Source organism: Crocodylus siamensis, chromosome 9 (assembly GCF_052110815.1).
Source record: "Crocodylus siamensis isolate JL-2025a chromosome 9, ASM5211081v1, whole genome shotgun sequence".
NCBI classification, from domain to species: domain Eukaryota; kingdom Metazoa; phylum Chordata; order Crocodylia; family Crocodylidae; genus Crocodylus; species Crocodylus siamensis.
In genome coordinates, this window is record NC_143403.1 from 28462683 (window position 1) to 28487588 (window position 24906).

General features: G+C 42.5%; 1 protein-coding gene across 14 annotated transcripts in view; it reads left to right on the plus strand.

The window, feature by feature from the left end:
* CHD9 (chromodomain helicase DNA binding protein 9) overlaps positions 1-24906 on the plus strand; it is a 204980-nt gene that overhangs the window by 105496 nt on the left and 74578 nt on the right. For all 14 annotated transcript variants that reach the window (XM_090061866.1, XM_090061871.1, XM_090061872.1 and 11 more), the window contains 7 exons: positions 6060-6128; positions 6229-6284; positions 13865-13982; positions 14513-14599; positions 15858-15995; positions 20116-20237; positions 23739-23982. In XM_090061866.1, the coding sequence (XP_089917992.1) occupies positions 6060-6128; positions 6229-6284; positions 13865-13982; positions 14513-14599; positions 15858-15995; positions 20116-20237; positions 23739-23982 (834 nt within the window). The remainder of the gene's footprint in view (positions 1-6059; positions 6129-6228; positions 6285-13864; positions 13983-14512; positions 14600-15857; positions 15996-20115; positions 20238-23738; positions 23983-24906) is intronic.

The window sequence follows — 24906 nt, forward strand, 5'->3', positions numbered from 1 at the left end:
GGAGGAACAGTTTCTTTTAATGACAGTTTTACAAAAGCTTCCAAAATGATTTGGAATATTAAAATTAAACCTGGTAGAAATTAATTTGTAAGCAAAAATGTAGATAAGGCTATCAAGTTAAGGAATAAAAACAATTCATGTCGTCTCCCCAGTTTGACATTACATGAAGAAGAGTTTCATCTATGATAATATTGATCTAACCAATTAAAGGAAAAGTTCTACTTTGAAAGTGTGAACACTGCATATAGGCCTGTAATGTATCTTATTTTTTTATTATTTAAAATTTCCTGAGAGAGTCCATACTTCTGTTTGATTAAAGTATCTAGTTAGGAATATGTATTTATTATAGGATAGTCCTCCTTTTATGTCCATATCATATCATTTGAGAAAATTTTTTTATTTTTGTTTAAAAGACTAATGTTTCTCATTTTGAAGAACGTGTGAGATAGGATCTTTTATTTATAAAGATTTTATATACCTACTGATTTTATTCAGCGCCAGAACATATATAATCCTTATATCACAGTTTGACATGAAACTTATGTAATTATGAAAAGATTCCAAAGAGAGATTTATAGTTTTGGAAGAGAAAGTAGCAAAAAGCAACACATGTCCTGTATTCAGTTTGAACCTTTAAAACATTAGAATGTGTTTTATTTATTAAGATAATGCTACATTCATTACTGTCATGATTTTTCAGTTTTCATGAGACCTCAACATATGCTACTTTAATACACAAGCATATTGCAGCTTCACACTGATCTTTCTATTAAGATAAAAAGTCATTATAGTCATCCAAAGAAGTATGGAGAGGTTTTAAAATAGTGTTATGGGATAAGAATAAATTATGTAACTCAAATTAAATAAAGCCACGACTGACCTATGATATAGTAACATTATAATCCATCTTAACTTGCAAACAAAATTAGAAACTAATACATTGTTATTAAGATAATATTAATGCAAGTGTTGACTTGCTAAGATCTCAAGGATGCTGTCACCTAAGTAGCCTAATAACATTCTTCCTCCTTTTGATTTTAAAAAAACAAAACAAAAACAAATTAATTGAAACATCTATTAAATTATATATTAAAGATAATATGGCCAAAGCTCTGTTATCCAGCATCCATGAGGAATGGGGGATGCTGGTTAATCAAATATGCTGATTAATTAAATATGCTGCATCCACTGCACCAGGGCTTTCACTCTCTCTGGTGTCAGTGTGGGGGGTACAGGGAGAGGGGCCTCACACAGGCTGCTTTGCCCCGGGTCATGGTCCACAAGGAAAAAGAGGGACTCAGCTTGTGGCGGCGAACCTGGAAGTGGGACTTCTGGTTTCACTTTTGCCATGCCTCTCGGAAGGAAGATTTGTATTGACAGATGTCAGTCAGCAGAGCATTCTGGATGGTGAAGTTCTGGATAACACGGCTTTTGCTGTACTTTATTACATAAAGTACAGAAAAAAAAAATTATATAAAGATTATATTCAGTTAAATATAAGAACGGTTTATTGATTGAACTGAAAAATAATTATATTCAGTTAAATATAAGAACGGTTTATTGATTGAACTGAAAAATATAAAATTTAGTATGAGTGTTTAGTATTTAGATAGAAAAGAACCTGAATGGTCTTGTAACCCTTATTATGACATGGACCTGTGAAAGGTTAATATGGCTTATAATTAGAGCCCTACTTAATTCATGGATTTTGCGGAAACAACAAAATCCAGGACTGTCTGAAAAATTGGCAAAGAAAAAAACTTTAATAAAAATAAAGTGCTGGCTCTCCAGTGGGAGCCAGTGGTCCTTGCAGCTGAGAGGGGAAGGTGACGGCGGACGGATGGCACACAGGGCAGCCTCCTCCTCCCTCCACCAGGGCCTCTCTGCTAATCGCCACCAATGGCTGGCACAAAGGGCAGCCAGCAGTCAACATGGCAGCTGCCCCTCTCCCCTCCTCCCTCGCAGGCTTCTCCACCAATCAGCACCAAGGGGCAAGGCCACTGCAAAATACTCATAAAATCAGCTCTGCATGCCAGAAAAAAACATTTTGTCTTGCTGCAATTTAGGTAGATCCTTATTTACTATGTTACTTATCATAGGTCAGATGTGGCTTTATTCAACATAATACATACTACATAATTTATATGTATCCCATAGAATACAAATTGCAATTTTAAGACCTTTCCATACTTTTCTGATAATTATATTTACTTTTTATCTTAATAGAAAGATGGGTTTGAAGCTGCAGTGTGCTTGCATATTAAAGCAGCATATGCTGAGATCCTGTGAAAGAATGTAGGTGCTGAAGTTGGATTAAAGGTAACATTGAAGTATCTAAGTTGTGACTACCAAAACTACTGCTTAGCTACTACTTAACCTGGGAGGTGCCTTGAAAATGCCTGGAAATACCTCAGCCTTGATAGATGAAGAGCTCAGTGCCTATCTTGTCTAAGCTCTAAACAAACTATGAATTCCTTTGCCTTTCTCTTACAGTCAGGAGCAGAATTTGAATCCAGTGCAGTTAAGGATTGACATGACACCTCGTTCAGTGAAGGACAGAAAGGCTTTAATAACTATACCACAAATGAGCTATAGAACAAAATGACGGAAAAGACTCCTTCCCGCTATTCAATAAATGAGCTGTCACAAAATTCCATTATATATTATCCACAAGTTTCTCTCACCAATATAGGCAGGAAGTGGTTTCAGTCTTTTATAGCCTTCACCAGGCGGGGATTTGTTTCTGACAGTGATCAGTTTGGATGCAGTTTGCAATGTTGCAGTGATTTTTCTTTCTCTCTCCTGAAGTTCTTTTTGCCAGCAACTCTGTTTCTTATACATTTCACTTGTATAGCTTCAAAGAATTTCTCCTTGATCACTGGGCGATTGAAGTCCAAACAAAGCAGGTAGGAAGGGATCATCATATTACAATTGCTAGCTGCTTGGATCCTGTTTTGGGTCATTCAGTTGTGAACCTTGTTTTGCAAGCTTTTGATTAGTTCAGAAGGTTACATTTCAATCAAATGGGATGGGTCTTGATCAGGAGTGGGCAAACTATGGCCCATGGGCTGGATCTGGTCTGTGAGGCCATTCTACCCAGCCCGCAGAGCCCCTAAAAATTTTAAAAAATTAATATTTCTCTGCCCTTGGTTCCTATAAAAAAAAAAAAAAAAAAAAAAAAATGACAGGAACCAAAGGCAGTAGGACCCAGGGGGAGCCTGGCAGGCTCCCACAACAGCAGGGCCTGCCCCCCAGCCATAAGCCTGAGCTGGGGCTTCTGGCCTGGGAGCACATGGCTGCTCCAGTAGCACTGGAACTGCAGGTAAGGGGAAAGGCCAGGGGAGGACTCCAGGCAGGGAAGAAGCCCGGGGAAAAGTGGCCCGGAGAAAAGCTGAGCATGGGTGGGGGAAAAGCAGCCCCTCACCCACCCTGTGCCCAGCACCCCACACTGCAGCCACTCACAGCTGCAGCAGAGAGTGCCGGCCACGGGGCAGGGGAGTAGCCGCTTTTCCCTCGACTCCTTCTTGGTCCAGAGGAAAGCGGCCCCTCCCCTGCCCTGTGGCTGGTACCCCACACTGCAGCCACTCGCAGCCCACATAGGGCTGTCTGGAGCAGGCACAGGCAGCCTCGTGGGCTGCAAGCGGCTGCAGTGCAGGGTGCTGGCCACGGGGCAGGTGAGGGGCCGCTTCCCCTCCCCCCCACTACCTCCTGTGCTCAGCACCACCTTGTAACCTGGCCCTGCTGCCAGCCTGGACCCCATGCTGGGTCTGGCCTCGCATGTCAGGGCTGCACACAGTGTCAGCAGCTGCGGACCCCCCCCACCTTGCCGTGCCAGGCAGCGTTTGCCACCATCGCCTCTGGGCTGTCCGGCGCACTCTCCGGGCAGGCAACAGCAGCCAGCACTGCCCGACGTGGCACATGGGGGTGCTGCAGCTGCTGCTGCCGACGGGCAAGCCCAGAGCCAGCTTGGAGCCCAGGCTGGCAGCGGGGCAGGTTACAAGTTGGTGCTGAGCGCAGGGAAAACCGGTCCCTTGTTCACCCCATGGCCAGTGCCCCATGCTGTAGCTGCTTACAGCTCACATGGGGCTGCTTGTGCCTGATCCAGACAGCCCCACATGGGCTACTAGTGCCTGGAGCAGGGAGCACCGTCCATGGGGCAGGCAAGGAGCCGCTGTTCCCCATGCTCAGTACCACCTTCTTCCCTGCCAGCAAGCAGGGGATCAGGGCTGTGCGCTGCCCCCTGTCTGTACTGCAGGGCTGGGGGGCATTGGGAGTGAGAAGGTGTGGGAGCACAGGGCCCGCACCGGTGCCCCAGGGCCAGTGCTGGTGGGGACCAAAGCAGGGTGGCAGGAGCACAGGGTCCCAGCCCGCCAGGGCTCTATGGAGCTGAGCCAGCTCCCCCTCTCCCTGCTGGTGCAGCCCAGCCTGGCTCCACAGGCCCCTGCCAGCCTGTCCCCCACTGCTGCTGGCCCTGGGACACCGGTCCCAAGATGGTAACCAGGGGGCGGGCCACCTGTCAAAGGGCAGGGCTGCCCATGTGGCCCTGGACAGCCTGCCAAAACTAGGTAAGCGGCCTTCCGCCCAAAATAATTGCCTGCCCCTGGTCTTGATTGACAGAATGGGACACGCTGGGGTTCTGATCACAAGATGCTGGTTTGGGTAGTTGTTTTAACAGTGGGGCAGAACCCAAGATATTCTGAACCAGTGATGGTCTATCAAGACATTACAAAACCCCAAACAGACATTCAGTGAGAAATAAGGGAGGATGTGTCAACAATCACGTAAGGAGATTCAGTTATTTATGAATGGTTTAGCATAATAAAACATTGGGTGCATTTGTAACTAGCACAGGAGATTAAATCAGCTGGGATTGCTTCATTTTGCCTGGTTCCCAGTCATGATCTTGCATTCTTATGCAAGATGCACTGTTGTTGTAAACCGGTCATTTAAATTTCATGTCTAGATCCAGCCAAGTTTTCATGGTCAGCTTTGCCTATGTCCTAAGTAAGTGCTTTTAACGGTTATTCAGAGGAGGCAGTAACATCATCAGCTTTTTTTTTTTTTCCCTTCCTCTTCTTCCAGCTATGTTTTAAAAGGAAGTAGTAACTTTGTTCTGTTTGGAAAGAATGACCCCAGGAAAGGATTCTGGCCTCTGACCCATAGGTCAAAGGAGGGCACCGCTTAGGTGATACTAAGCCTTAAGCATGAGAGGGGTTCTAGCTTCTTGTTTCTATACTTGTTATCTTTTGACAACTACTGCTTAGCATGATTTTTTTTTGTGGGTACCATCCAGACTCAGCTTCCGCTGCTGATACATTGTGTAGGGTGCCAAATACAGGATTGTGGATTCCATGGTGGGGCCCAGGTTTTAAGTGTTGCAAAACTTGGCACCTCGGCATTCAAATCTTTTTGTGAATCTAGGCCGATAAATGTCGTGGAAAGGAGTATTTAATTGAAATATGGAAGCTGATTTATAATGATGGATCAGTAAGTTTTTAGTCCACAAAGGAACTTTGGTATTATAGCCTTAAATGTGAACATCAAGGAATCCTCACTCTAATTGCACTTGGCAGAAAGTGGATGGAGTGAGTCTCAATGAGTGCAGTGCATGGTCATACAATGATTAATTAAAAAAAGATTAATTTACTCTGTTCGGTACTAGATAGTTATTCTTCTTGTAGAATTAAATTCCTAATTTAATTTCTTATCTCTACTTGCCTCTCAATTATATGGAGTTCTGAAAGTCTTCATAACTTGAACATTCTACAATCTACCACTTAAGATAAATATATTGATGTATTATAACATGTCTTTAGATGAATTAATAGTAATGACAGCTCAGTACAGCAAAATGAAAATATTGTTCATCTGGATTTTTTTTTTTAATTTAACGGAATTGACAAGCTGATATCCAAAAGAAAAAACGTTATTGAAAATAGTGGGGTTTTCTTTACCTTTAACAAGAAAATTAAGATATTATGAAGGTTTTTAAACCTCAGGCATTATAAAGAACACATCTTATGCTAGCCACAATAATTTCATTATTTCCATGTTTATAGGAGAATCCAAGTGAAGAGGATGCAGCAATTGTAGACAAAATTTTATCTTCAAGGATAGTAAAGAAAGAAGTAAGTAATTGTCTATTTGTTTGATGGTATAAAAAGGTTTATTCCAAAATGCACTTTAAAAGTCTGAAAGCCTAAACAAATCCTCAATATGCTTTCTTAGGTATCAGCTGGAGTGACTGTGGAAGCAGAAGAATTCTTTGTGAAATACAAGAATTAGTAAGTATTAGAATTGTTTGATTGTGCAAGTTGAATATTTAAAAGGCAAACAAGTCTCCTGATTTGAAGAGGTGTGTTTTACTTACACACACACACACACACACACACACACACACACACACACACACACACACACACACAGTTTTGCATTGGCCATAAGTATTTTTTTTTAAACCACTTAAGGTCAGATGTCGTTTTCATATACAGTTGTTTTCTTCATGAGTAGCCCCATTCATTATTTTTAAAATACAAATTTATTAAGATTTATAACATTTATAGCACTAATGCCCACAATATATAATCAGTGTAAAGTAGTTGTAATGTTGTATTTTTAAAAAATACATTTTTATCACCTTGTGTCTTGTATATTAGCCAAATTCAGCAGGAGATAGCTGCCTAAGATTAAATTTAATTTCCTTGGCTTACATCAAGTGAATGTAGAATACATTAATATTATCACAGAACCTAGGGCAGTTTCCTATGGACTGTAGTTCCACTCTAATGCATAGTACAGTGGGTTTTGTCCGATGGAAACCAAACCATAATGTGTCAAAAGTTTATTTAGTAAGATAAATTTTGAATCGTAAAAGAATATAGAGCCACCTGGGATCACATAATCCAGCCAGTCCCCTCCTAGTTGAATCATCCTTTCTCGTGTAAACCATCCCAGCAAGTGTTTTATCTAACTCTCGCATAAAAATCACCAGTGATGGAAATTCCACAGCCTCTCTAAGTAACTTGTCCCAGGGTTTAACCACAGTTATTGCTGGGAGGTTCTTCGTATCCAACCTAAATTTCCCTTGTTGCAATTAAAGCCCATTTCTTCTGGTCCTATCCTCTGCGAACACAGGGAGCAGCCATTCACTGTCCTTTTTATAACAGCCCGTTTTGCATTTGATTGTAGTCTTAAGTCTTCCCTTCTCCAAAATTCTCTTCTCCAGAAAAAAAGCTTCCTATAGCCTTTTCATATAAATTACATTTTCTAGAACTCTGAAGTATTTTGTGTTGCTCTTTTCTGGACCACTTACAATTTCTCCATGCCTATTTGGCTGTACTGCAACTTAGCCAATTATGTCCCAATTTGTATTTGTTCATTTGATTGTTCCATCCTAAGTGCAGTACTTTGTACTTGTCCTTATTCAGTTTCATACAATTTTATAGTACGTCTTGAACTTGTCAAAGTAATTTTGAATGCTAGTCCTCTCTTTCAGTGTGCCTGCTGACCCACCCAGCTTGGTGTCATTTACTAAGTACTCACTCGATTTCATCCCCTAGGTTACGATGGGCTATAAACAGGACCCAGGACAGACCCCTGAGGAGCTCCACTTAAGGCCTCCTCCCAGCTAGACACTGAGCCATCAGTGTATTATTTTGGGGGCAACCAAATGATTCAGTTAGTTATGCACCCACCTTATCATAGTTTCATCTAAACTATTCCCTTAGATTTATGACAATATCATGAAAAACACAATTAGAATCCTTAATATAGTCAAACTGTATCGCAGCCACTGCTCTCCCCTATCCTCAAAGCCTGTCACCTTGTCATAGAAGTAAATCAGTTATAAACATGACTTGTCTGTGTTAGCTGTTCCTTATCACCTTGTTATTTCATAGACATTAGGGCTGGAAGGGACCTTGGGAGATCATCGAGTCCAGCCCCCTGCCCAAAGGGCAGGAAGTCAGCTGGGGTCATAGGCTCCCAGCAAGATAAGCATCCAATTTACTCTTGAAGGTGTTCAATGTAGGTGCTTGAACCACCTCCACTGGCAGACTGTTCCAGACCTTGGGGGCTCGGACAGTAAAGAAATTCTTCCTTATGTCCAGCCTGAAACGGTCTTGCAGGAGTTTGTGACCGTTCGACCTCATCATCCCTTGGGGCGCTCTGGTGAACAAACGTTCCCTCAGATCCTGGTGGTCACCCTTCATAAATTTATAGGTGGCCATCAGATCACCCCTGAGCCTACGCTTTTCCAGGCTAAAGAGTCCCATGGCTCTCAGCCTGTCATCGTAAGATCTGTTTTCCTGACCTCTGATCATGCGCGTGGCTCTCCTCTGGACTCTCTCAAGCTTCTCCACATCCTTTTTGAATTGTGGAGCCCAAAACTGGACGCAGTACTCCAGCTGCGGCCTCACCAAGGCCGAGTACAAGGGGAGAATGATGTCCTGGGATTTGCTCGAGAAGCATCTATGGATGCACGCCAGCATTTTGGTTGCTTTACTAGCCGCAGCATCGCATGGCAGGTTCATGTTCATCTTGTGGTCAATGATGACCCCCAAGTCTCTTTCTTCTGTATTGCTAACCAAAGTAGCACTGCCGAGCCTATAAGGGTGCTGCAGGTTTTTCCTCCCAAGGTGGAGAACCTTGCATTTTTCGGTGTTAAACACCATGAGGTTCTCGTCTGCCCATTTGCTGAGCTTGTCCAGGTCAGCCTGGATCACCCGCCTGTCCTCTGGCGTGGATGCTTTGCCCCAAAGTCTGGTGTCATCGGCGAACTTGGCCAGTCCACTCCTGACTCCAATGTCCACATCATTAATGAAGATGTTGAACAGTATGGGTCCCAGGACAGAGCCTTGAGGGACCCCACAGGTCACAGGGCACCACAATGAGTGACTGCCATCAATCACAACCCTCTGGGTCCGACCACGGAGCCAATTTCCCAGCCAGCGGATCATGGTGGAGCCAAGGCCACGACTGGGCAGTTTGGCCAAGAGGTGATCATGGGATACCAGATCAAAAGCTTTTTTGAAGTCAAGATATATGACATCAACCTCTTCTCCCTTGTCCAGGTGATAGGTCACCTGGTCATAGAAGGAAATGAGATTGGTCAAACAAGACCTACCCGCAACAAACCCGTGCTGGCTATCCCTTAGAATGTTAGCCTGGGCCAGTCCCTCAAGGATGGCCTCCTTAATAAACTTTTCTAAGATCTTCCCCAGGATAGAAGTCAGGCTAATGGGCCTGTAGTTAGCCGGATCCACTCTCCTCCCTTTCTTGAAGATCGGCACCACATTGGCCTTCTTCCAGTCTTCGGGCACTATACCAGAGCGCCAGGAGTTTTCAAAGATCTGTGCCAGCGGCTGGTCTATGACGCTCGCCAGCTCCTTGAGTACCCCGGGGTGCAGATTGTCAGGGCCAGCTGACTTGAAGGTATCCAGCTTCTCAAGGTGTTCCTTCACGAGGTCAGCATTGATGGAGGGTAGGGGATCCCCATCACCCGGATCTCCCTGTCCCATAGCAGGCATGGGCATCCCATGTGATTGATGAAAGACTGACGCAAAGTACCTATTTAATAGGTTGGCTTTTTCCTGGGCGTCAGTTGTCAGTTGCCCCATCTGGTTTAGCAGGGGTCCAACATTGCCCTTGCTTTTCCTCCGGCTCCCCACATATCTGAAAAAGGACTTTTTGTTGTCTTTGATGCCTGAAGCTAGTTGGAGTTCAGTTGCAGCCTTGGCTTTCCTGGTTTGGTCCCTGCAAGACCAGACCAGCGCGGAGTAATCCTCCTTGGAGGTGAATCCCATCCTCCATCCTTTGTAGGCTTTCCTTTTTAGCTGCAGGAGGTCCGCTAGGTCTCTGGAGAGCCAGAGGGGCTGCTGTGCCTTCTTGCTGCCTTTCCTCCGTGTTGGAATAGATTTAGCTTGTGCACTGAGGATCGCTTCCTTGAGAAGCAACCACTCTTCTTGAACTCCCATCTCCCTGGGGTCATGGTCCCAGACGGCCTGACTGACTAGCCTCTTGAGCTTGTCAAAGTCGGCTTTTCTGAAGTCAAGGACTTCTGTGTTGCGGACTGACTTGCCAGCTTTACGGCGGATGGTGAAGGTGATCAGCTTGTGGTTGCTGTCACCCAGCTTCCCATCGATCACTAGGTCGCCGATTAGGTCGTCCCCTGTAGCCAGTACCAGGTCAAGCAGCGCTTTGCCTCTCGTTGGCCCATAGACTTCTTGAGTCAGGTAGAGGTCATCCACGCACAAGAGAAAGCTTTGCGACCGCTCGGATTTTGCTGAGTGATCTTCCCACTAGATGACTTCAATTACCCGGACACCCATGACAACCAAGGTCCTGGAACAAGCAGCCTCAGTCAGTTCCCGGGCGAACTCCTGGTCAAGCTCAGGACTTTGAGTGGGAGGTCTGTAGTAGACTCCCACCATTGTGTCCTCTGTGCCGTATTCCCCACGAATTTTTACCCAGAGGGTCTCTAGCTGTCCATGCCGGTCGCCAGCATCAGCCTGCAGGGACATGTAGCTTTCCTTCACATAGAGAGCTACACCCCCGCCCCTTTTGTCAACACGATCCCTCCTGTACAGGGTATAGCCCTCTATACCCGTGGTCCAATCATGGGTGGAGTCCCACCAGGTCTCCATTATCCCAATGACATCATATTTCTTTGCACTGAGCAGGAGGACGAGCTCGTCCTGCTTGTTGCCCAGGCTCCTGGCATTAGTGTACAGGCAGGCAAGTGTGCCCTTGGGGGCTCTTGCCTTGCCCACAGATTGTGCCAGGGCTGGGGCAGGGGTGGTCTTCCTTAAGTGCCTTGGTCTGCTGGCTTTGCAAGGGTCGCTCTGCAGGCCAGCAGTGGCAGTAGTCCCCCCATCCCCCAGCGGGCTTAGTTTAAAGCCCGGTGGAGCAGGTCAGCCAGCCTGGCTGAGAAGAGCCTCCTCCCCCGGGGGAAGAGGTGGAGGCCATCTCTTCCCAGCAGCTCGCTGCCTCTCTCGCTAAAGAGCGGGCTGTGGTAATGGAAGCCAAAGCCTTCCCGATGACACCAGTGCCGCAGTCTTTGGTTGACTGCGTGGTTCCTCCTCTCCCTCCTCAACCCATAGCCCGAGACTGGGAGGATGGACAAAAACACCACCTGAGCTCCCAGACCCCTAAGCCCCGCTCCCAACTCCCTGTAGCGCCTCATAACCTGGCTGGGGGTGCTCCGAGCCGTGTCATTGGTGCCCACGTGAATAAGGAGCATGGGGTAGTGGTCTGTGGGCCGAAGGAGCTGCGGGATCCTCTCCTCAATGTCTTGGATGCGGGCTAAGGGGTCGGGGCGGCAGATTGCCCCCTCGGTCCCCTGCAGGATGGAGTCTCCCACAACAAACACCTTTTGCTTTGTCTTGGGGAGAGCGGGGGCAGTAGCTGCGGTCGAGCCTGGGTTGCCTGCAGGAGCTGGTAACTGAGCAGGCTCTGCCGGGGCTGCAAGAGGTGCGAACCTGTTGCTAAGCTTCGGCGAGGGAGGGGCCTTGGTGCGGCGGGCCTTGGGGTCCTTGACCACCTTGGTCCATGCCCCTGACTGGGCAGAGCGGGAGGTCCCAGAGTCCTCCTTAGTCCTGGGGAGAGACGGAGGTCCTGGGGGAGAAGGGCCTGGCAGTAGGAGTCTATCTCCTGCTCGCAGTCCCTGATGGGATGCAGTCTCTGGACTGTGGCCTGGAGCTCCTCCAGCTGGCGTGCCAGAGACCCCAGTAGGGGTATAGATTTCTTACTGATGTGTTTCCAGTGTCTTTTTAAGTATTTAGGATAGACTGACCAGTCTGTAATTCCCTGGGGCTTTCTTGGTCCAGTTTTGTTAAGATGGGAACCAGTTTGCCCTTTTCCAGTCTTCTGGGATCTTGCCTTACCTCCATGAGTTCTTAAAGATAATAGCCAGTGCTTCTGCGATTACTTAAACAGAATGAATCTCATCTCACCCTGCTGACTTAAAAACAGTCACCTGATCTAGGTTAGCATCCAACTTGTTCTTTCCTTATTCTAGACTGAGGTTTCTCCTTCTCTTTCCTTGCTGCAAACTGTGCCAGTCACCTGATAGATGTTTTTTGAGTTATTTTGTCTTTTCTTTCAGTCTTTTTTTGGTGATGACTGAAGTAAAAGAAGACATTAAACACTTCAGCCTTTTCTGCATCCTCTATTAATAAATTCCTTTCCCCATCCAGTACAGGACCTGAACTTCCTTGGACTTCCTCTTCCTTCCAGTACACTTCCGGAATGGTTTTTATTACTTTTTATGTCTTTCCTAGTTACATTGCAATTTGGGCCTTAGCCTTGCTGATTTTTTTTCCCTACGTGCCTACACTATACTTTTATACTCAGCATTAGCAACACATCACAATTTCCACTTTTTGTGTAATTTCTTTTTAAGTAAAATAATTGATAAGTTCACAGTTTAGCCAGACAGGTAGGTGTCTTACACCAGTGGTTTTCAACCTTTTTTTATTTACAGACCCCTAAAAAATTTTGAATGGAGGCATGGACCCTTTTGAATTGTAAGTGTGGGTATTCACATGCTTTTGATTGATCATAGTCGTTTTTCATGAATCCCTTAGACATAGTCCCTGGAACCCTAGGAGTCTGTGAACCACAGGTTGAAAACCACTGTCTTACTGCATTTTTTTTCTTTCTTTTCAGTAAGGATAGCATACATTTGTGCCCATAATATTGTCTCTTTAACATGCAGTTAGTTATCTTGGACTTTTTTCCTTTAGATTCATCTCCCATAGGATCCTGTTCACCTGAGTTTAATAAAGTCTGCTTTTCTGAAGTCTAGTGCTTTTATTTGCTGCTTTCCCTTCATTTCCTCAGGATCACAGGCTCTTACCATTTCTCTTCCACTGTCACCAAACTTGCCTTCCACCTTCAGATTCTGAGCCAGTTCCTATTAATAAGCAGCCAATCAAGATGACCTTTCCTCTGATTTCACTGGTCCAAAGTAAAAATATAGTAAGGGATGATAAGGAAAGAGCCATTTTTGGTATTTTCTCATTTATGCTTCCTCTCCCCACCAAGCCATTAAAATTGCCAAGACAAAAACATGCTTGTGAGTAATTTCATTGCATTCTTGTTCGGGAGTTTAAACAATTGCAGGATTAAAAGGCTTGAGTGTTTTCGGGGGGGTGGGCTTTTTTGTTTTGCGGGGGGTGGGGTTTGCATTTTTTGTTTTTTTTATTTAAAAAGACAAAAAAACCAACTACCTAGGTCTTGTTTCCTGGATGGATGTAGATTTTTCTCTTTTATCCTATTCTTAGAGTCAGCTATACTGTGTAGAAATTGTTCTATACATCTAGCGTTTAATTGGATGCTTGAAAAACAGTAATTAAAAATACGAAAGTATACTCAGATAATGTTAGTTTTCATTTCACACAAGAACAGTATAATCAAAACTTTATTCAGAGAGAAGTTTTCTAAAATCTATTTCTGCATAGATTAAATAGTTTACCTCAGGGTAATAACAAAGGTCCCAATCTTGTATGATGGTATGTGCAGGTGGAACCATTCATCTGTATAGAGCCCCATTAATTTAGCTGTGGTTACACCCACTTTGAGTGATTTGCCTGCCTGCAACATTGTAGAGTCAAGACCAGTGTTGTTCCTTGCATGCTGGAGGGAGAAAAGATAATATTTAAGAAATCCAACATTGTGGTATGATAGAGAGATAATGGTTGTATAAAGATGGAACATATTTTGTGCATACAAACTTTAAAAGATGCATTTCTGTTCTGTTTGGATTAATATATTTATGTAATATTGCATATTGTTGAAACAGTGATAAAAACATTTTAAAAAGTTGATTTTCTTAAAATATTGACGTGTTCTTATATAATTTTAGCTCTTACCTCCATTGTGAATGGGCCACAGAACAACAGCTTTTGAAGGATAAAAGAATCCAGCAAAAAATCAAACGGTTCAAGCTGAGGCAGGCACAAAGAGCTCACTTTTTTGCAGATGTGAGTAAGAAATGGATATGCTAGGTTTTGTTGCTTGCCAAAACTTTATTTTTAATTTGAATAGTTGAATTTAGTGCTAATAAGTCTGTGTTTTTTAGAATCATTTGTAGTTTTTCCTAAAATTTCTTAAGATAATTTGATGAAAATTATAATATTTGTGATAATAAAAGTTCTTTCAGATTTTAAAAACAGGATTCATTGGGTAGCTTCAGTTGTGATCATTTGAGACGCATGTTATTGTAGACAGATAGACTGAATAGGGGTAGGTACTATACTGCAACAGCTACGTCACCGCACTTCATTCTTAAATGATAGCGGCTTTCTAGTCTAGAGTTACAGCTCTCTCTGATGCCAGTTGTTTCTAAAAGAATGTGATAGTTTTGTGGTATACATGGAACCAATAGTTGCATTTTATATTTCTATCTAAATCAGACTTTGGGTAGAGGGAAAGGTAACATATTAAATTGCAACATTTGTCTAGTTCTCCTTGGCATTCCCACGTTACTCATTATATTACTCTTGAATTGCAGATGGAGGAAGAACCTTTTAATCCTGATTATGTTGAAGTAGACCGGGTATTAGAAGTCTCCTTTTGTGAAGATAAGGATACTGGGGAAGTAAGTAAATACTAAATAAATTAAAAATATATATAACCTGAAATAAACCAAAAGATATACTCTCAAACAGTCTTTTGTGATTCTAACATTTATCATTATTTTAGTGAACTTGAGAAGAAAAACTATGTGAGCCTTATTAGTAATTTTACTGAAGTCTGTAAGCTTGTGACTATTTCTTCAGTTCAGTTCTCTGAGGCCATGAGGAGTCAGCTTATGGCCTAACTACAGGGTGTGTCTATGCTGTGTCTGCAGCATATCGCAAAAGAGATGCTCCTGATTGGGCCCTGCTCATGCATGCCAAATGCACAGTTGCACTTTTGAAGCTGCTCTAGGGCCGTCGATGCCTAGAGACCAGGGTCTTGACAGCAACCAGTCAGAGGTCACCCCTTCACCAGTATGTTTTTGTATTTGGTATATGGGAGTGGATAGTTAGGGACTGCTCAGGAGTAGTCCTGTTGGGACACATTGGGGATGCTTTGTGGTCATACACAGTTTGATCCCACATCTTCTCACTTCAAGCTATGGCCAAGTGAAACCTTGTAGTACTCTACTGTTTCTCTGTCAACAAGGGCCTGGATGACAAGGGAGCAGTAGTCAGACATCGCTACACTCAGTGTGCTTATAATATGACATTTTAGTCTCTGAAATTCTTTGAAGTTTTTCCAAAGTTAGTAATTTTGATATAAAATGACAAAGGGAAATGTACATTGACAAAAACGATTAGTGGCATGATTTATGAGGATGGGTTGAAAGGAATAGTATCACTTAGTCTGGAGAAGAAAAGACTGAGTTAGGATTTATTTGATAACGTCGTTCAAATACCTGAAGGGTGATTATATAGAGGATGGAGGAAGACTTTTCTCTGTGGCTATAGGGAACAGGTCTGGGAGGAATGGCCTCAACTGCAATAGAAGAAACTTAGGTTGAGGATTAGAAAGAACTTTCTGAGTGTGAGGGTGGTCAAGCATTGGAACAGGCTACTGAAAGGAGTTGTAGAATCTCCATCCCTGGAAATTAGACTGACCCTTTTTAGGATGATTAGTCAGGGATCATCCTGCCTTGAGCAGGGGCCTAGCTAGATAACTCTGTGAGATCTCTTCCAGCCCTACTTACCCATGATTACTTGAGGTAATGCAAAGTCCTTTCATTTTTTAAAATCAGGATTAATCAGGTCTTATTTAAATGTTCTGCCTAGATATTGGGTTATGTTAGTAATCTGTGTACTAAATAAAAAGTTGATTACATTTTTTTTCTGCAGCCTGTTGTTTACTATTTAGTAAAGTGGTGTTCATTACCATATGAAGATAGCACATGGGAGCTGAAAGAAGATGTAGATCAAGCAAAAATAGAAGAGTTTGAACAATTGCAAGCTTCCAGGCCTGACTCAAGGCGACTGGTAAAAATATACCTACTTTGTTTGTAGTCAGTATGTATGGTGAATATGATTTGTTTCTTTCAACTTTGAACTTTTGTGTTAGAAAACATTTTCCCCATTTTTGCCAGTGATAAACAGGTCTGGTTCTGCCTCCAAAGTTGCATATAGGCTGATGACTCGGTAACAGGTTTTGAGCCTTACTAGCCAGAGAAACGGACGTTTTCCAATAAGCAGGAAAAAATGTTCCTAATTTTATTCCCTGCATACCTAGATGGATAATTATTAATAAGATGATGAAATGTATTTATCAAAAATAAAAAAAATTCTGACATCTTGCTGAACTTTAAATGTGGGAGATGAGTTGTACAGAGAGAGACAACTGCAGAATTCACATAAATCCTAATGCTAAGTAGAAAACACACTACTATATATGCCCACAGCTAGAAACAACAAGGATGTTAAGCAGATCTTGCTTCCTCTCCGCAGAAGATCCACAAACAGAGATTCCTTAGCTACTAACTGTTGGGATTTTTTTTCTCTTCGTAAGTGGCAGTCTCATGGAAAGAAATATATAACTTTTGAGACAAAAGGTTGGCTTATTATATTGGATTTAATAGCACTAAATGAAGAGAAAAGAGTGGTAGTTATTTTTATTGAAGAATCTCTCTTGATTGTCAGTGTGAAAGACCTACATTTTTCATACTAAAACACGGATTTTTGTTTATTGTAAAAATAAATGGCTAGGGAGAATATTTCTGTATAATTATGTAATCCTGTATGATTTCTTGTAGCATTTTATTTCTTTGTTTTTTGATGCTATACTTTTTAAAAATTGAGACTTACAGACCACTTTAGCTTCCTTTTGAATGAGTTCAGTTCAGTTCCCCTGTGTCTTGCTTGCTTGTTTGAAATGTCACTATATAAGAAGAAGGGTTTTTTAGATATTGGTTGCATAATGGTGTGTGCGTGTGTGTGTGGCGGGGAGGGATAGTGATTTAGAGCAGTGATGCCCACAGTTTTTTAGCCTCAGGTCAAATGAATGGTATGAGGTCAGTCCACAGGCCAGATAAGGCTCCATGCTGTATGTTGAGGTTGGGCCCTGGGGCCCCATGCCAACACTGCCCAGCTGGAATCAGGCTCCATAGGCCCCACCAAGACCCTGTGCACCAAGACTGGGCTTTGTACTGTCCTGTACAACTTATCTCGTGTGCAGAGCCATGGCCCACAGGGCTTGCCAGAAGCCGAATGACAAGGGACTGGGGGGCAGATCTGACCCATAGCCTAGGTGTAGAGTAAAAAACTTGATTTCTTCTAAATATCAAATGATATAAATGGTGCAGCTGATTGGCAAAACTTGTGACTAAACATTTATCGTTGGAAAATACCAATTAATTGAAATAGAAATGTTTTGTGGAAATGGTTCAGTTTCAACAGACAGACGGATACTGGGCAGAATTTCAGTGCTACTCTGCCTGGTTTCTATCAGCGGCCTTTCTGGTTTCCTGCAAAAAATTTTTGCCCAATTCCGTAGTAGGCTGTGAAACCTGGAGTCCCAGAGTTTGTCTGCTGATATTCCAGGCTCCCAACTCCCTTTAGCCCACTCAGCAGATTACTGAGAACTAAGCTTCCTGGTACTGGAAGCCCATTAGCCTTGTTTAATGGACTCAAGGACAATGGAAACTGCTGAGTGAAACTGAATAGATTCTTGTCCATTTTACTGCTGCTTACCACTAAATGGTGATAGTGACATTAAATGGCCTGTATCAAGTTGTCAAGGCTCTGATTAGATTCACTGTTGCTATTCAGTGATAGGCAGCAATGAAACATTTGGAACAGTTGGGTCCCTTACTGAACAGGGGAGCCAACCTAGTGACAGATGATGAGGAAAAGGCTAAAGTACTGAATGCCCTTTTTACCTAGATTTTTCACAGTCAAGGTCAGCTCCCAGATACTGCACCAAACAGCAGAGTTTTGGGAGAAGGTGAGGAGCCCTCAGTGATGAAAGAACAGGTTAAGGACTATTTAGAAAAGCTGAATATGTACAAATCCATGGGGCCAGATGCAATGCACCTGAGTGTGCTGAGGGAGTTGGCTGATGTGATTGCAGAGCCACTTGCCATTATCTTTGAAAAACTCATAGTGATCAGGGAGGTCCGACTATTGGAAAAGAGCAAATATAGTGCCTATCATTAAGAAAGTGAAGAAGGAGGATCTGAGGACCTACGGACCAGTCAGCCTCAGCTCAGTCCCTGGAAAATCATGGAGCAGTTCCTCAATGAATCCATTTCTATGTACTGGAGAAGAAGGTAATCGGGAACAGTCAGCACGGATTCACCAAGGGCAAGTCATGCCTGACCAACCTGATGAAATAACTGGTTTTGTGGATGTAGGGAAAGCAGTGGATATGATATACCTTGAGTTTAGCAAGGCTTTTGATACAGCGTCCCAGAGCATTCTTGCAAACAAGCTAAGGAAGTATGAGTTGGATGCATGGACTGTAAGGTGCATAGAAAGCTTACTGGATCGTCAGGCTCAATGGGTGGTGGTCAATGGCTCAACGTCTAGTTGGCAGCTAGTATCAAGTGGAGTGCCCAGGGGTCGGTTAGGGCCAGTTTAGTTCAGTATCTTCATTAACGATCTGGAAGATGGGATGGAATGCACGCTAAACAAGTTCACGAATGATGCCAGGCTCAAAGGGAGGGTAGTAGATACACTAGAGAGTAGGGCTAGGATTCAGAGTGAACTAGACAAATTGGAGGATTGGGCCAAAAGAAATTTCATGAGGTTCAGCAAGGACCACTGCAAAGTCCTGCACTTAAAATGGAAGACTCCCATGCTCTGCTACAGACTTGGGACTAAGTAGTTAAGTAGCAGCTCTGCAGAGAAATACTGGGGGGTTACAGTGGACAGTAAGCTGGATATGAATCAGCAGTGTGCCCTGCTAGTATACTGGATTGCATTAGTAGGAGGATTGCCATAATATCAAGGGAAGTAATAATTCCCCTCTATTATGCAGTAGTGAAGCCATATCTGGAGTACTGTGTTGAATTTTGAACCCCCCACTATAGAAAAGATGTGGACAAGTTGGAGAGAGTCCAGTGGAGGGCAACAAAAATGGTTAGGGGGCTGAAGCCCATGATTTATGAGGAGGGGCTGGGGGAACTGGGCTTACTTAGTTTGCAGAAGAGAAGACTGAGGGAGGATTTGATAGCAGCCTTTAACTACCTGAAGGGTAGTTACAAACAAGATGGAGCTAGACTGTTCTCTGTGGTGACAAATGACAGAACAAGGAGCAATGGTCTCAAGTTGCAACAAGGGAAGTTTAGGTTGAATATTAGGATTACCTAGAGATGTTGTGGAATCTCCATCTTCGGAGGCTTTTAAGGCCCAGCTCAACAAATCCCTGGTTGGAATGATCTAATTGGAGATGGTCCCTGCTTTAGAGCAGGGTGTTGGACTAGATGACCTCCTAAGGTCCCTTCCAACCCTAACTTTTTATGATTTTATAACAGACAGTCATTCAGCTGCTGCCAGGGTTTTCAGGGTTCCCAACTCCACTGTAGCCTACCAGATGGGCTGGCAGAGATTCCAGGGAACGTGTTTCATTTCAGAAAGGCCACACTCTGTGCTTCCAAAATGATATATTATGGGTTTGGGTCCTGTGGCTATTTGAATTTTTGCATTTTCATTCCAATTAGGGATATAAATATTTTTTTTAAACTCATCATTTTTTTAGAGAATTAAAATGTGATTTAACAGCTAGCTGTAGAAAATAGAATCTTAACAGGCATTTATTAAACTCTCTCATTCTGAGTGGTTTTGCTTTTTTTTTTTTCATCTTGTACAATTCAAGGCAGTCATTTACTGTTGTTATCTCTTAGTCCGAGAAGTTAGTTATATTTACTTTAAAATTAAGAGGCCATTTATTTTTGCATATGAATAATAAAAACAAATTAATAGTCTTGCTTTATTGAACCAATAGTAAGTGACCACTGCAATACCTTTTCAATCAAAGGGTGAGCAATCCAATTCAAAATCCTTTGAGTCGCTTGTTCTGAAATATTATGTAAAGAGGCATTTTGAAAACAGGAAAATATTGATTTTTTTTTTTTAACTCAATATATATTGTGTTTTTCTGAAGGACCGACCTCCTCCGAACTCTTGGAAGAAGATAGAACATTCTAGGGAATATAAAAATGGCAATCAGCTCAGGGAATACCAACTGGAAGGACTCAATTGGCTCCTGTTCAACTGGTACAATAGGTATGCACTCTGAAGGTTTTTGTAAATTTTATTCATAATGGATTTTAAAATGGGTTCCTGGTTTAAAATGATAGATTAGCATTGTTAGTTACATTTGTGTGGATTTATCTGTGTTTAACTAAACAGTTAAGACCTTAAAGAAAAAGAATAGAAATTGTTGTGTTTGGAATTTGGTATATAATTTTTTGTTTTGGATATCTCTGTCCTTTTGATTCCTGAGGTATTGGTTTTAGCAACACCAAAAAAAACCCAAAACCCACAGGGAGGGGGTTAAACCAAACTTGACACTTACCAGTGGAAACAAGTCACCACTTACTTATGTAGGCTTTCCTTTATTCCTTCAGAGGAGGAGGTAAGAAAGCAATTCAAAATGAAAGCATCAACAGGATTTTAAATGCAAGAAAAGTGTAGAGGAAAACGTTGGAGAACTGAAGTGCCCTCTGCTTCCCTTCAAAATAACAAAGCAAAAAAGAGAGTACATAAAGAAATGCATATATTTACTCATACCTATGCTATTACAGGAGCTTACCATGGGGTGATTACCAGTAATGGCAGGCTGGCTGTGAGGGTTTAAATCTCCTGTACCATCAAGGCTATGTTTAAACAACAGGGGCCACTGTTGTTAGCTAGGCCACTGCCTTAACACCTTAAGGCAGTTGGACCCCCTGGTGTGAAAACAGTTTTGGCAGTAGGAGGCTTTCTGTCACCAGAGCATAGGTATTCCCCTAAATGACAGAATATCTGATGGCAGTTGCATCAACTGTGAGATTTGACCTTTTCACTCTGTCAACTGTCTACTTTTGAACCACAGAGATAGCTTTGAATATTTAACAACTGAATTACTATAAAAGTTAACAGCACCAATCAGTCACCATTGAATACTTGCCACAAAGAATCATTTGTCTCATCCAGATAGAAAGTAATGGGAAGTGCAGTAGGAAATCAGCCTGGATAAATGGTGATCTCTTCAAGGAGTTGAAACTCAAAAATGAGTCCTATAAAATGTAGAAACTTGGCCATAGTACAAGGAAAGAGTATAAGAATGTCACATGGGCATGGAGGGGAAAAATTAGGAAGGCCAAGGCACAATTTGAGATGCAGTTTGAGGTGTCAAGGGACGTAAATGGTAATAAAAAGAGATTTAGGTACTGTATTTCACAGTGTACAGGTTGACATGGTGTAGACGTCAACCCCACTTTTCTGATCCAAAAAGTTAGGATTTTCATAGTATAAATTGATCTAACTTTCTGGCTCAGAAATATGGGGTTGAGTTATACCAGATGAGGCTGGCGTTCAGCTGCTTCAGCCCAAGTAGTACCGCTCGCAGGGGATGGGGCCAGTCTCTGTGCTTGGCTGTCAGGGAATGCGGCTGCATTTTGTGCCTGGCCAAGGGGCATCTCCATGGCGATGGCAAGGCCCACAGGAATGCCATCTCATGATAGGTTAATAAGGTTGGCTTGGCATGGGAGGAGGGTCAAAAGTATTGATACTGTGTATAAGTCAAGGTGGAAATTTAAAGTAAAGATTCTGGCTTCAAACCTGAACTTGTTCACTGTGAAATACAGTATGTCAAAATAAGAGGGAAACCAGTATTTCCATAGGTCCCTTACAGAATGTGAATGACAATCTGCAGATAATCCAGAGCAGACTGAAGTATTTAATGTCTTTTTTGCTTTAACTTTCACAAAAAGGGTAGCTACCAGATGACAAATATAGTTGGCAGGAGAAATAGGGAAGGAGACAAACAGTCTTGACTAATGGTAGAACAGGTTAGGGATTACTTGGAGAAGCTTGATGATTTCAGGTCAGCAGGACCAGATGGGAGGCTACTAAAGGAATTGGCTGAGGTAATTTTGGAGCCATTGATTATCTTTTTTGAGAATTCATGGAGCTTGGGTGAGGTTCTGGATGACTGTAAAAGGACAAATATAGTGTCCATCTTTAAGAAGGGGAAGAAGGAAGATCTGGGGAACTACAGACCAGTCGGCCTGATCTCTATACCTAGGAAGAGCATGAAGCAGTTTTTCAAGGAATCAATTGTGAAGCACCTAGAGGAGAACAAGGTGATCAGGAACAGTTAGCATGGATTCACCAAAAGCAAGTCTTGCCTAACCAATCTGATTTCCTTCTATGATAGTGACAGGCTCTGTGTATGAGTGGAGAGCAGTGGATGTGGTATTCTGTGAATTTAGCAAGGCTTTTGACACTGGTGACATGATATTCTCATTACCAAGCTAAGGAAATAGACTTGACCAAAGTACTGTAGGGTTGATACATATCTGGTTGTATCATGGTACTCAGTGAGTAGTCCTTAATAGCTCAATATCTAGTTGAGAGAAAGTATTAATTTGGGTTCCCCAGGGATCTGCCCTGGGTCCAGTATTGTTCAACGTCTTCATTAATGATTGGGATCATGAGGTTGAGTGCCTGCTTAGCAAATTTGTGGATGACACTAAGTTAGGTGGAATGGCAGACACACCTAGTAGCAGGGCTAGGATCCAGAATGACCTGGATAGACTGGAGAAATGGTCCACAATCAAGTGAGATGAGATTCAGCTAGGACAGGCACAAAATCCTGCACTTGGGATGGAATAACTACATGCACAAATGCAGGCTGGGGACTGACTGGCTAGACTGGAGTACTAGAGAAGGACCTGAGGGTTACAGTGGACAGTAAACTGAATATAAGCCAACAGTGTGCTTTTTGGTGCTAAAAAAATCCAACAGCATCCTGGATTGTATTAACAGGAATGCCGCTTTCAAATTAAGGGAAGTGATTTTTCCACTCTATTCAGCACTGGTGAGGCCTCGTATGGAGTACTGTGTCCAGTTTTGGACCCCACATTTCAATAAGTTTGCAAAGAGTCTAGCACAGGGCAGCCAAAATGATTAGGGGCCTAGGAGACGAGACTGAGAAAAGGCTGCAAGAATTAGGGTTATTTAACCTACGTAATATAGACAAGGGCTTAGAGGTGTAGGGGAAAAAATGGTGGTGATATAGTAATGACCATGTTTGAGTGCCATTGAATATAGCATGGTTCTTTTCCTTCCTCCCCTAACACCTTGGTGTTTGCACTAGGTCCTCCAAAGTGTCACAGGACCTCCAACAGATCTTTATTCCACACACATAACAGGGAATCCGTGTCTTGTAGATCAGTGCTCTAAGTCTTTGGTGGCAGCTAAGTCTGAAAGAAATATTTTAGGGAAGCTGCCAGGAGAGTCTGTTAGTATGTTCCTTCCTTTCCTAACTTCCTAATCTCAATGCAGTGTATAGTTGTGGCAGACTGAAGACAAGGGGGTGTACATACCCAATTTCATTCATTCATTACAGAGGATGGGATTCCCTTGAGCATCTTCTGCATCGCCTGACTTTTTTTCTTTTTATGATTTATTTTAGACTGTTTTAATGAGCTTTAATTATTTTCAGATACTGTGCTTTGAGTAAAAGTTTAATGTTTGTAGTCCTCTCAAGCTAAATAACGAATATATTTATATTTTCAGGAGAAACTGCATTTTAGCAGATGAAATGGGCCTTGGCAAAACCATTCAGTCAATTACATTCCTCTATGAAATCCTCCTGACTGGTATGCGTGGGCCTTTCTTAATCATAGCTCCACTTTCCACTATAACTAATTGGGAAAGAGAATTTCGTACGTGGACTGATATTAATGTTGTGGTGTATCATGGGAGCATGGTTAGCCGGCAGATGATACAGCAGTACGAAATGTACTTCAGAGACTCGCAGGTATTGTAGTGATGCTTTTGTTCACTAACTTATCTAAAACCTATAACAGGTAGGAAACGTGCTGTACATAACAGAGATATATGTCATAGTAAAAGCCATTTCTTATCAAAAGGTATTATGGTTTGTTTTTCTTTTCGTTTTTTTTATTAACACTGGTCAGAGTATTTAATGTATTAAATAGATGGGTGCTGTAAATTGGTTGTGGTAAGATTTCATTTCCACTAGATTATTTGGCTTCAACATTTTTATTGATGTGCAGAATACAAAGCTGACATCAATGTGGTTTTGTGGGTTAGGTAAATGTCAGACACAGCCAATTGCAGCATTTAGGCCTGAATTCTCTCAGTAGAGGGCAACAGAAGTTAAGTTCTTTAAGCTCTGTATAGTCTAAAAAGTGAATTTACTTGCCATGTATGCTGCTATTTATTTTCTTTAGGGCATTAATGAGCTTAAAGGAACACTGCCAAGATTTTTACTTCTGCTACTAATGTTTATTGAAAATTGAAACAATTTGCTTTGTTTTCAACAATTATATTATTTAACATACGACTTGCTTTGTGCTAGATGTCCTTGTCTGCTATCTTATAGAAATACCTGATATGATTATATCTAATGATATAAAACATCTAATGAAATTTTATGTGATAAAGCAATACCGATAGTAGTTCATTTTACTATTAATTTATTGCAGACGTGTCAAACTTATAAGGCCTCATGGGCTCGATGAATGGCATGGGGTTGTTTCATGGGCCGGATAAATGATGTGAAGCCAGTCCATGGACCTGATCCAGCACTTGGGGCTGGTTTGGGGCAGACACGGGTACCACATGCAGGTACCACATGAAGCGCCTGTCCCAGCCCAGACCCACATATCATGCGTAGTGAGTGGGACTGATCTAATATGTACCTCATGTAGCATGTAGG